General features: G+C 43.7%; 1 protein-coding gene across 3 annotated transcripts in view; it reads right to left on the reverse strand.

Moving 5' to 3' along the window:
* Nucleotides 1-3,700: 3,700 nt before the first annotated feature.
* ACAD10 (acyl-CoA dehydrogenase family member 10) overlaps nt 3,701-12,436 on the reverse strand; it is an 85,155-nt gene continuing 76,419 nt past the window's right edge. For 2 of the 3 annotated variants that reach the window (XM_073676321.1, XM_073676322.1), the window contains exons 17-21: nt 8,492-8,650; nt 7,869-8,041; nt 7,333-7,476; nt 6,505-6,582; nt 3,702-4,521 (exon numbers count right to left, since the gene is read on the reverse strand). In XM_073676321.1, the coding sequence (XP_073532422.1) occupies nt 4,387-4,521; nt 6,505-6,582; nt 7,333-7,476; nt 7,869-8,041; nt 8,492-8,650 (689 nt within the window). In that variant the 3' untranslated portion in view covers nt 3,702-4,386. Of the gene's footprint in view, nt 4,522-6,504; nt 6,583-7,332; nt 7,477-7,868; nt 8,042-8,491; nt 8,651-12,436 lie in introns of all 3 variants that reach the window. The other variant, XM_073676323.1, reaches the window with a different exon arrangement.

Here is a 12,436-nt window from a genome sequence, read left to right on the forward strand (position 1 = left end):
GATGTTGTCTATGGTCCCCACCTGCAGAACCACTCCTTTATTGAGGGTGTCTTGATAATTGTCAATCATTTCCATCTATTGTCTATTCCATTTGCACAACAGCATGTGAAATTGATTGTCAATCAGTGTTGCTTCCTAAGTGGACAGTTTGATTTCACAGAAGTTTGATTTACTTGGAGTTATATTCTGTTTAAGTGTTCCCTTTCTTTTTTTGAGCAGTGTATAATCTTTCTTATCAATAGACAACCGTAGCACAATATCATCACTAAAAAGCTTTGGCAAGCATCCAGGGTTGCAGAGCGGCGTTCAAAGAAAACACATTCGCAACATGACTTCACTGCATTCAAACAAGCAACACTCGCATTCAAATCAGCCCTCACCTCCATTAAACAGGCCTACTTCACAACCCTCATATCTTCCTTATCCTACAACCCCAAACAGTTATTAAACACTTTTAACTCCCTCCTCCGCATCTCCACTGCCCCCTCATCACTGCTAAGGACTTTGCCACACACTTCAAAAACAAGATTGACCAAACAAAGCAAGCCTTCATTGTCCGACCACCACAACCCCTTTGTTTTCCAGACCACTGCCCTTCCCCAATAACCTCCCTCTTCAACATCACTGAAGGAGAGCTTACTCGCTTCCTCTCCAAATCACACCTCACCACTTGTGCACTTGACCCCATCCCATCTCCTCCCCAACCTCACCCCCATGCTCATCCCATCCCTAACCCATCTCTTCAACCTATCACTAACTTCTGGTTCCTTCCCCTCTGCTTTCAAACATGCCACAATCACGCCTATCCTCAAAAAGCCATCCCTCCACCCAACTTCTTTGTCTAGCTATCGCCCCATATTGCTGCCCCCATTCGCCTCCAAACTCCTTGAGCAACATGTTCACTCTGAACTTTCTTCCCATTTCTCATCTAACGCTTTCTTCGACAACCAACAATCTGGCTTCCGTCCCTACCATTCAACGGAAACTGCCCTTACCAAAGTTACTAATGACTTACAGCCATAGCTAACAGACAATTCTCCATACTCCTCCTTCTAGACCTGTCCTCTGCCTTCGACACAGTTGACCACTGCCTCCTACTACAGATTCTCTCTTTGGTGTCAAAGATCTTGCCCTATCCTGGATCTCCTCATACCTTTCCAACTGCACTTTTAGTGTCTCTCACTCCCACACTACCTCTTCATCCTGCCCTCTCTCTGTTGGAGTCCTTCAAGGCTCTGTCCTAGGACCCCTACTCTTCTCCATCTATACCCTTGGCCTGGGACAGCTCAAAGTCCTACGGTTTCCAGTACCACCTGTACGCTGATGACACCCAGATCTACCTCTCTGGCCAAGAGGTCACCTCCCTGCTGTCCAGAATCCCAGTGTGTCTATCAGCCATATCCTCCATGTTCTCTCGCTTCCTCAAACTCAATGTGGACAAATCTGAACTCATCATCTTTCCTCCATCTCGCGTATCTTAGCATCTGATCTATATATCACAATAAATGACATCATTCTTTCCCCTGTACCACAAATACGCTGCCTTGGTGTAATCCTCGACTCTGCTCTGTCCTGCAAACCACACATCCAAGCCCTTGCCACCTCCCGTCGCCTCCAGCTCAAAAATATTTCCAGAATCTGTCCTTTCTTCAACCCTCAATCTACTAAACTGCTTGTGCATGCCTTCATCATCTCCCGCCTCGACTACTGCAACATCCTCCTCTATGGCCTACCTGCTAACACTCTTGCACCTCTCCAGTCTGTCCTTAACTCTGCTGCCCAATTAGTTCATCTCTCTCCTTGCTACTCCTCTGCTACCCCCCTTTGCAAATCTCTTCACTGGCTCCCAATTGCCCAGCGTATCCAGTTCAAACTACTAACACTGACCTACAAAGCCACTCGCAACCGCTCTCCTCCGTACATCTCTGAACTAATCTCCCGATATATTCCCTCACGTAATCTCGGGTCCTCCCAAGACAACCTCCTCTCCACACTTATTCGTTCCTCACCCAATCGCCTCCAAGACTTCTCCCGAATATCCCCCATCCTCTAGAATTCTGTGCCTCAACACGTCCGATTATCTGCCACATTCATATCCTTCAGACAGAACCTGAAAACTCATCTTTTCAAGAAAGCCTACAGCCTGTAATGACCACGCTGCCTCTTCACCACCACCAGAGCCGCTGTAAACTTCCAACCTACTGTCTCCTTCCCCACCCTGTAGCATGTAAGCCCACAAGGGCAGGGCCCTCTTCCCTCTGTACCGGTCTATCATTGTTAGTTCATTTACTGTAAGTGATATCTGTAATTTGTATGTAACCCCTCCTTATGACAGCAGCATGGAATCAATGGTGCTATATAAATAATAATAATAATAATATGGACTGGTAATCTTTCTAATTTCTTTTCATTGAGACAGGTTGTGAGTGTGTAATTTATGTCCATATTGACTATTATATATGAACAAACACTTCCCTGTGTTCTCTCTACTTTATGAACATTGATTCCTTCTGAAAAGCACTTTTTCCATACCCTTATTGTAACTACCCCAGTGTAGACAATATATAATTCATATAGTTAACATAACTACACCTTTGTGTCACCAAGTATAATTGCTACTGGTTGTTCATCCTTTTTAAATTGTGTTTATCTGTAAGTGTAATAAAATGTAATACTTTTTTGCCCTTAACTCCTTTGTCGTGCTGTTTAAATATAATGGTTGGAGTGGCATTTGGGCTTATTACCAAATTTTGGGTTGATTATGGCTCATATCTATTGACAATTATGTACACAAATGAATCTATTGCCATTTAGGCTGTACTCCTCCCACCACTCCTTGCCTGAACGTTGGTTCCTAGCACCTAGTTTATGCATTTTCTTTATTCTACTTCCCATTTACGACCTTGCTTGTTCACCCGTCCTGTCTGACCTTGGATACGTGTAACGAACCTGTGTTGCCTGCCCTGACCTCACATTATTTGACCACATCTTTGCTCTCCTATATCGCGGTACCCGTGCCTGTGACCCTCTGGTCAGCTGCTGCAGTCACGGGGACTGCCCTGGAGAGGTACCTGGTGTCTAACTGCAGCCAAACCTATCCCCACCATCAGAGGCCCTAGTGAATACCCGGTAGACACTTACTCACACCCCTCCAAGGTAAGTCTGGCCCTTGGCACAGTGTGTCCACACCCACCAGTGTTACAGGCTGCTTTAGCATATGCAGTTTCTATGGATCATCTAAGTAGCAATCATACATGCTAGAGCGGAGGATCTTTGAGCTCATCTCCTTAAATCACACTAGTGCAAGGAGCTGCATGGCAGGACATATATGCGTTTTTTTATGTTTGCATGTCTGGCCACCGAGATCTTTGGTGTGATTTATTGAAATGAGCTTAAGTGCTCTGACAGTGGTATTTTACAGGTTCCACCTGTGGCTTTACATGTATGGAGGATGTCAGTAACGGGTTAATACTAAAATGCATCAAACGCCAACTTGGGAGCTCAAGTCCACACTTCAATGCACTTTTTATACATTTTTTATATCTTTAGCACGGCTTGAAGATTTAAATCTTTGACAAAAAGGAAGAGAAATGAGCAAAGCCAAGTTTATAATTAAATAATCTTAGAAAAATTATATATTTTTTTTATTTGTAGAAATCAAATATTACATTTTTTAGTGTCACGAGTAATATTTATTCAATATAAATTTATCCAAATAGCAGCATAGAAAAAACATGATTAAAACTACATACAAGTGTAAATTTAAGAGTAGTTCTTTTCTTAGGCACTTAATGATACTCAGAAAAAGGCAACAGTGACAGAATTTAGAAACCAACATCAATACATTTTCTTGTGTATGTAGGACTTTCATTGTTTAATTTTAGCCATGTAGCCTTCAAATTTTATTTTTTTTTCTGTTTTTTTTTTACCTTCATGTGACCGTTATAGTGTTTTTACACTGTATCATTATGAGATATTTTGCTAGAATAGTAAACATATGACTAATGCCGCATTCACATTTTCCCTAGTCATGGTCCGAGTACAGACTGATGCACAGACTGTCTGCAGGTCTCATGATCTGAACTGGAGAGCCTTATAGACATATGAGATTGTCAAATTCCGGTCAGGAGACATGTGGACAATCCGTGCATCTCGGTCCATACTCGGCCTATGACATATGGATGCATTAATGCAGCATTAAGTATAATAAAGAAAGCAAACTAAGATAACAAAAATGAAAAAACCCCAAACAAACGTCATTCTTTCTGATCAGTGTACATATGCGTATCCTAACCTACAACCCAAACTTCAAGCAATTGCTGTGGGGATTTTATTCTAAATTAATGAGACAAAAAGATTTTTCCATTCCATAGTTTAAGACACGTTCTAATGTTTTAGTTCTATTTTAGCCACAGCGGCTCTGTGAACTTCATCAGGTCCGTCGGCCAAGCGCAGGGCCCGTGCCCAGGCATGAAACTGAGCAAGTGGGAAATCATTGCTGAGTCCTGCAGCCCCGAAAGCCTAAGGGATAAATAAATTCATGGTAAATAAGTCATTCAAGCAAAAAAAATAATGCACAAACTAAATGTTTGTTTGGCAGCTCACAGGACCTGCATAAGCTATCCTAAAATCGCAGCACATCTCCCTCTGAAGACAGAGAAGGTGCTGATGATAATATGCAGACGGTATGGGGACTGAACAATTGCAGAGTTTGCATTGTTCCATGTAAAAGGACCTTAAACGAGTGCCACTCAACTTGATATATTATCATGCGGTGCCCGTTCTTGGCAGAAATCTGCCCTGTAAACCCAGGCTCACACATAAGAGAGGACTTGAATTATATTACAAAGATAACTCAGCTAAAAATGAAGATAAATTCTTTAACACAGCCGGTCAGTTGTTATTGCCGTGGGAAGGCATATCGCAGCTGCTATCAGCGATGTAGCATCATATAGTAGGCATTCAAATGACTATCAATTTTGGGGGAGCAACTCTGGATTCTACAAATAAAGGAGTAAATCCCCTCAATGTTTCTCCCAAGATAAATTATTTAGGCTTGGTCCACCCTTTTGGGCTTATACCCTCAGGAGGTCAGCACCCAACAGTGTGCACAGTCAGGATGAATGCCGAGGCATACGTCCACCATAGCAACCCACTGTAACAAAAAAAAAACTGAAGAACATTGGGTCCACCAGGGGATTTTATTCTGAGGGCCCACCATTCTCCCCCACTCAAGAGCCTCATAGCAGCTGCAAGGTTTACACGATCCTGAAGGAGAAGCCAGAGCCCACCGGAGGATTCTCCGTTTCTCTGGTGGGCCAGTCCAACCCTGATTGCACAGTATACGGTTCTTTGCAGTTGCCCCCTGTAAAGAAAAGCACAATCCGCTGCACTTTCCTAAACAGTTAAACAAAAAGTAGTCACATACTGGACGGACGATGGATGAAAGAATAGTTTCTGCCTCTGTCTGGTCAATGGTTGCGTATGGCAACATTACAGCATACATCGGGAAAAACTCCCGAAGTATACTATAAGCTAGGTACACAGACACAGTGTGCGCCCAGTCTTAAAGAGCAATTCTACATGCAGTAGAATCCAACTAACTAAAAGTTTGGTGACTTTAGGGGTTTTCACATAAGGAACCCACCAGGTTATGAGTGGTTTTATTTTAGCGTGTCTGAATTATGGGCTATATTGCATTTTGTAGTTTGATTAAATTCTGTAACAAACATAAAAGATTATTATACACATAAAAGAGATGGTCTCAAAATGCCAACCCCTCTACAATTAGGTATATGGACATCATAGGAGTCCTGCCTTGGGAACTGCTCAACTGTACACAGCCGACAGCTATGAGCAACTGCCATCAATTCAGCCCAACGACATCTAGAACTGACAAGATTCATAAGTACATGGATGGAAAGCTTGTAATGTTATGTATTCCACATACATGCTCTTGCTTCTCGTGTAACAGTTGTTTGCTGGAGGTTCCAGAAGTTCTACATCCACCGCATGCTTTCCCTCTCCTGCATTCATTGGGAAAGCGTGCGGTGGATACTGGGCTGTGACGTGCAGTGAAACCCCACCCACAGCCCATCACTCAACAGGGAGCGCGTCACTGGGTCACGCCTGGTTGCAGCCGGAACTTGACGTGCCATCAGCGGATGTCAGAGCCGGTTGTAGCCAGGGGTCACATGATGCCTGGTGAGCGGTCAGCAATAGCGCCACTCACAGGCAAGAATCACAACAGATGGTAATTACAAAAACACTTATTTCCACCATATGAATCGATCGGGGCATACTGTATAGTAGTGGACAACCTCTTTAAAAGGGAATTTTTGATAAAGATCTCAAAGAGGTCTAAAGCACGGCTCTGGTCTGTGAAGGCTTTTAGCTCGGTATCTTTCCCCTACAGACAGCAGCTTTTATCCACTGTATTTTGTGTCCCCCACTTATAAGCAAGGAGTATCGGTATTTCAAATTGCTAGTTTGTTTTTTTTTTACCTGAATTGCTCTGTCAACAACATTTTGAGCCATAGCTGGGGCGACCATTTTAATTAAAGCAATTTCCAAAGCAGCTTCCTGAAAAAGGAGATAGAACAAAAGGTGAATAAGACTGTAAATGAGGCAGATTTACTATTTGGTGCGCCCTATTACAGATTTTGTCAAATATCATAGTTTGCGATGCTTTATCTTTTTGGCAAACTGAAAGGTGGAAGCTGACAGACCTGATTACAAGTCCATGGGTCCCACTGGGTAATATTTTGTTTGTCATGTGAAAGGTTTGTTACAGCTTTAATTCTGTCTTTGTCCTTTTTGCCATCAGAGCAGAGAGAAACAGAACTCATAATGGAGATCTGAACTCAGCCTTACACAATAATTGCACTGGATTACCATTATAAAGCACACACTTTTTGCCAAGTTACAAATCTAGGAAGCGGGAAGGCTTAGGGCTTCTTCAAATGTTTTGCGGGTTTTCGCATGTTTTTAAGCGTAAAAAAAAGCTGCAGTTTACAGTAGCAGCAAAAGTGAATAATATTACTGAAACCTTATGCACATGCTGCTTATTTTTTCCTTATGGATTTTAATCATCAATGCATTTTTTTTTCAAATCTGCAGCATCTCAATTATTACAACGTTTTTATAGAAGTTGTTAATCTATTCAAATGGGTGGGAAAAAAAACGTAAGTAAAAACACATCAAAAACATATGCAAAAAGATGCCTATTTTACATAGTGTTTTTCCTGCCAACACTCTGGTTTTTGGTGCAGAAATATCTGTTGCAAATATTCAAAGTGGGCACATACCCTTACTTTGTCTCTAAGAATTTACCTTATTGCCTACAGTATCCATGAGATGGGCAGCTTTAAGCACCAGCAATCTCGCCTGATCAATCTCAGCTCTGGATTTGGCAATATCTGCCAAGATAGTCCCTTGTTCCGCCAAAGGTTTGCCAAAAGCTATTCTTGATTTTACCTTTGATAAAGAAGAAAACAAGTACTTGAAAATCATGAGAACAGATGCAGCTTGTGTTTTGTTGGTCATGTAATAGCAGAATGTAATATGAATATGTACAGTAAATATGAAAAATTCAATATATAAGTCCATGATACAATAAGTAGCAGGCAGTTTTCAAACAAAACTCAAGAACAGCAGTAAATTAGCATCAGGCTATACCATACACATCTACATGCTGTTGGCTTAACCAACTTAGTACACCAGGCATGGGGAACCTCTGGCCTGCATTTGTGACGCTGTAAATAATGTCAGACATATACCGGTAGATCACGGATGTAAAACCGGACAGAAGAGGGAATAGCATGGGCAGAATATATTGAAAGGTTTTAATGCAGGGAAATATGACTTACTCTTTGTTTCATGAGTGATAAGGACCTCTCTGCATGTCCTACAAGTCTCATACAATGATGTATTCTTCCTGGACCCAGTCTACCCTGTGCAATTTCAAATCCTCTTCCTCTACCCAGTAGTATATTCTCCTTAGGCACTCGCACATTATCAAAGCGTAATTCTCCATGTCCAGCTTTGCATAGAAAAAAAGACAAATTAACACATGAAGATAAGAATTTAGGGGCTGTCCCATGAATAAACTACATTTCTCTGAGGTAAAACATTTAAACAGGCGGGGAAATGTTTTACCTCACAGAAAGCAGCATCTGCTATCCAATGCTGTAATGTCTGTATACTCTTTTGCTTCCTCCCCTGCCCAGTAGCTGTGGTATGATCAGACCATGTTCCTGTAGGGTCAGACACAGCCATTACACAGTACCCAGCGTTTATAAGATCTCAGCTCAGGGAAAAAAAATTTTTTTAACACATCAAATTATAGAACATGTTTTTAATGCAAGATTTGTTTATTAAAATATACTTTGTTCATGGGACAACCCCTAGAAAAATGTTTCAGTACTAGCATAGCCATATCTTGCCATGTAGCTGTATACTGGAGACAGTTGTTTAGGTTGAGCTCTGTTACCTGGAGCATCATCTAATCCGTAGACAGTGAGAGGCCTCAGGATCTTTACTCCAGGTGTATCCATTGGAACCAAAATCATTGTCTGCTGTTTGTGACGAGAAGCATCTGGATCAGTCTTTCCCATAAAAATACAAATTTTACAACGTGGATCAAGTGCTCCTAAAGAAAGAAAAGCATATTTGTCACATCATCACTAGAGAAAGTGAATTAAAACAGAACTGTACTTTCAACAAACTTTGCATAAACCAATAGAAAAGGCGACAAGAAACTTTGTAATGTATCTTATCAATGAAATCAGATCCCTCCCCCACTTATCAGACCCTTCTTCCCCTCCCCCTGCCTCCCGAACTTGTCATCCATTGTGAAAAAGCAGCTCATGTGTCTTGCTTAGAGGAGATGGATTTCAGGTGTCCTCTTCCGTTAAAATGTCGTAAAATTTGCACAAAAATGTCAGACATGCATAAAATCACTCCAGGGCAGAACTAAAATATATTTAAGCAAAAAATGTGGGACTTTTAAAAAGGCATGATTGATAAATCAGCCAAAATCTTCAGGAAACCCGAAACCCAGCCCCATGGATTAAGATTTAAATAATAAAAAAAAAAAACTTACAACACTTGAGCACAAAACAAGACTTTAAAAAGGGTGCAAATTAAAAACAGGTGTAAAACACCAAAAAATAGAGAGAAAAGGTGCAAATGCAATAACAAATTGGGTTCAAAGTATCAGGGGCATACAAGTGTGTTTTAGACAGAAGAGAACTGAACCCACATGAAACTGTAAAAATGTTCAGAAGTGAAGTCTTCAGTCATTGGAATAAAATCTGAGTGTTGGTAATCAACAAAGTAGTTCCCCTAGATTGCGTATCGCAGATTGCATTTTGCATAAGCTTGGTGATATAATGGGGGTTAACTATATTCAGGGGTGGATTAAGAGTAGCAAGGGCCCCGGACAGTTTAGAAGGCGCGGTCCCCCCTCCCCCCAACACACACACCTGATGTATCACATGTCACATGATCCCCTGTGATAGATCATGTGATAGTTCACGTGAAATTAATTTGGCACAATATTAATAATAATAATTTTTTTTAGGCAGTGTGCCCTCTATGCGTTTTTTAAGCGTTTCCGCAGCAGCAATTCCGCTGCAGAAACGCTTAAAATACGCTTGGTAGAAGGTCTGCCATGTTCCCCAATGATAATCCGCATGTGCTGAGCACATGCTGCGGAATTTTCCGCTGCAGATTATCATTGCGGAAAAATCCACAGCACTACCAATTATTTTGCGGAAGCGTGGTGTTTTCGCTGCCATTGACTTGCATTGGAACGCATAATATCCGCATCACTACATGTGCACATGCGGATATCATGCGGTTCAATGTGCGGATGGAAACCGGGTCTGGAGAAGAGGAGACTCTCCTCCAGACCCCGGTACCATACTATCTGTAAGAAAAGAATAAAATAAAGAATAAATATTATACTTACCTTTTGATGGCCCCTGGTGTATTTATCTGATGCGTCCTGGTTTGCCGGCAGCTCGCGGTAGACTAAAGGACCTGTGGTGAAGTCATTTAGTCATGTGACGGGTCACGTGACTGCTGACGTCGACAGGCCATCAAAAGGTAAGTATATATTTATTTTTTACCATTCTTTTACGGTCACACTATATAAATCCTTGGAAAGCGCTTGACAACCCGCATGCGGAAATGCATGTAAAGAACGCTTCACATCCGCTTGTCCCTGGCAGGAAAAACGCATGTAAAATCCACATGCGTTTTTTCTGCCAGGGAGATGCAGAAACGCTCAGGAAAAATCCGGAGCATTTCTGCATCGTGGGCACATAGCCTTACATTAATTGCATGACTTAATATTGAGCACACCAACTATACACCACAGCAGGAGGCCGCACGGTGCCATCTATACACACCAGGGGGCCGCACGGTGCCATCTATACACAGCAGGGGGCCGCACGGTGCCATCTATACACAGCAGGAGGCCGCACGGTGCCATCTATACACAGCAGGAGGCCGCACGGTGTCATCTATACACAGCAGGGGGCCGCACGGTGCCATCTATACACAGCAGGGGGCCGCACGGCGCCATCTATACACAGCAGGGGGCCGCACGGCGCCATCTATACACAGCGGGAGGCCGCACGGCGCCATCTATACACAGCAAGAGGCCGCACGTAGCCATCTATACACAGCGGGAGGCCACACGGCGCCCCCCAGATACAGCGGGAGGCCGCAAGGCGCCATCTATACACAGCGAGAGGCCGCACGTAGCCATCTATACACAGCAAGAGGCCGCAAGGCGCCATCTATACACAGCAAGAGGCCGCACGTAGCCATCTATACACAGCGGGAGGCCACACGGCGCCCCCCAGATATAGCGGGAGGCCGCACGGCGCCATCTATACACAGCGAGAGGCCGCACGTAGCCATCTATACACCGCAAGAGGCCGCACGGCACCATCTATACACAGTGGGAGGCCGCACGTAGCCATCTATACACAGCAGGAGGCCGCACGTAGCCATCTATACACAGCAGGAGGCCGCACGTAGCCATCTATACACAGCAGGAGGCCGCACGTAGCCATCTATACACAGCAGGAGGCCGCACGTAGCCATCTATACACAGCGGGAGGCCGCACGGCGCCCCCCCAGAGACAGCGGGAGGCCGCACGCAGTCACACACACACACAAACATATACAGACATATACATACACGCATGAACACATTTGAAACACAAAAATACATATAAACAGACATCACACAATGATATCTGCCTGCACACACACACACACACCATCCCCCAGCTCGGCTCCAGTCGTCCAGCTTCTCTCCGATGCAGCAGTGACGTGACGTCACACTAGCAGACACGGCCGCGCACAGGGCCTTGTCTCCTAGCTGTGACGCGGCTGGGCCAGCAAACAGGGAAGTTAACAGGTGGAGTGCTGGCCCGGCCGAGGAAGAAGCAGCGGCCGTGCGCCGCTGCTGGGGGAGCGGTCCAGGGGCCCCCCCCGCCACTGTCTGCTGGTATGTGCCGCACATATTATAATGAGGGCAATCTGGCCATGGACCCTCCGGAGCCCCGGGCGGTAGCCCAGATTGCCCTCATTATAATCCGCCTATGACTATATTGAATGTTTGTTGATATACTATTTGTATATATCCTTTGACTACTTAAATAAAAGGTGCTATATTTCAGCTGTGTGTATGTCTATGAGATTTATACTGCTCTTCCCTGCAAGAGCTGAAGGCAGAAATCTATCACAAGCAGGAGGCAGGGCAAATGGTTTGAAACTGTGTTTCATGGGAATATCGTAGAGTCTCTGCATACATCACTAAGAGTGCTTTCACATTGTCCTAATCTTCACATTTGTGGGTCCTGTTGGGGCTTGCGACCGAACCCTCCCGCAAAACGGGATTTGGACGTATGCGCTGACGGGGCCATAGACTTTTATGGTGCCGGCTGGGCATACATGCGTTCTGCCGTGCATCATTTTCGGGCGTATATACCTACTGGTAACATAGTAACATAGTTTTTGAGGTTGAAGGAAGACTAAGTCCATCTAGTCCAACCCATAGCCTAACTTGTTGATCCAGAGGAAGGCAAAAAAAACCCATGTGGCAAACACTAAGCTCCACAAGGAATCTAGTATTTATAACCTGTAATATTATACTTTTCAAGAAAGGCATCCATGCCCTTCTTAAATTTTAACAGTGAATCACTCATTACAACATCATGCGGCAGAGAGTTCCATAGTCTCACTGCTCTTACAGTAAAGAATCCCCATCTGTGATTATGTTTAAACCTTCTTTCCTCCAGACGTAGAAGATGCCCCCTTGTCCCTGTCTCAGGCCTCAGAGTAAAAAGATCAGTAGAAAGGTCTTTGTACTGTCCCCTCATATAGTTGTACATAGTAATAAGATCACCCCTAAGCC

The sequence above is a fragment of the Phyllobates terribilis genome, unplaced genomic scaffold (genome assembly GCF_046119375.1).
Source record: "Phyllobates terribilis strain yellow unplaced genomic scaffold, ASM4611937v1 Scaffold_1__5_contigs__length_1240528914, whole genome shotgun sequence".
Taxonomy (NCBI): Eukaryota; Metazoa; Chordata; class Amphibia; order Anura; family Dendrobatidae; genus Phyllobates; species Phyllobates terribilis.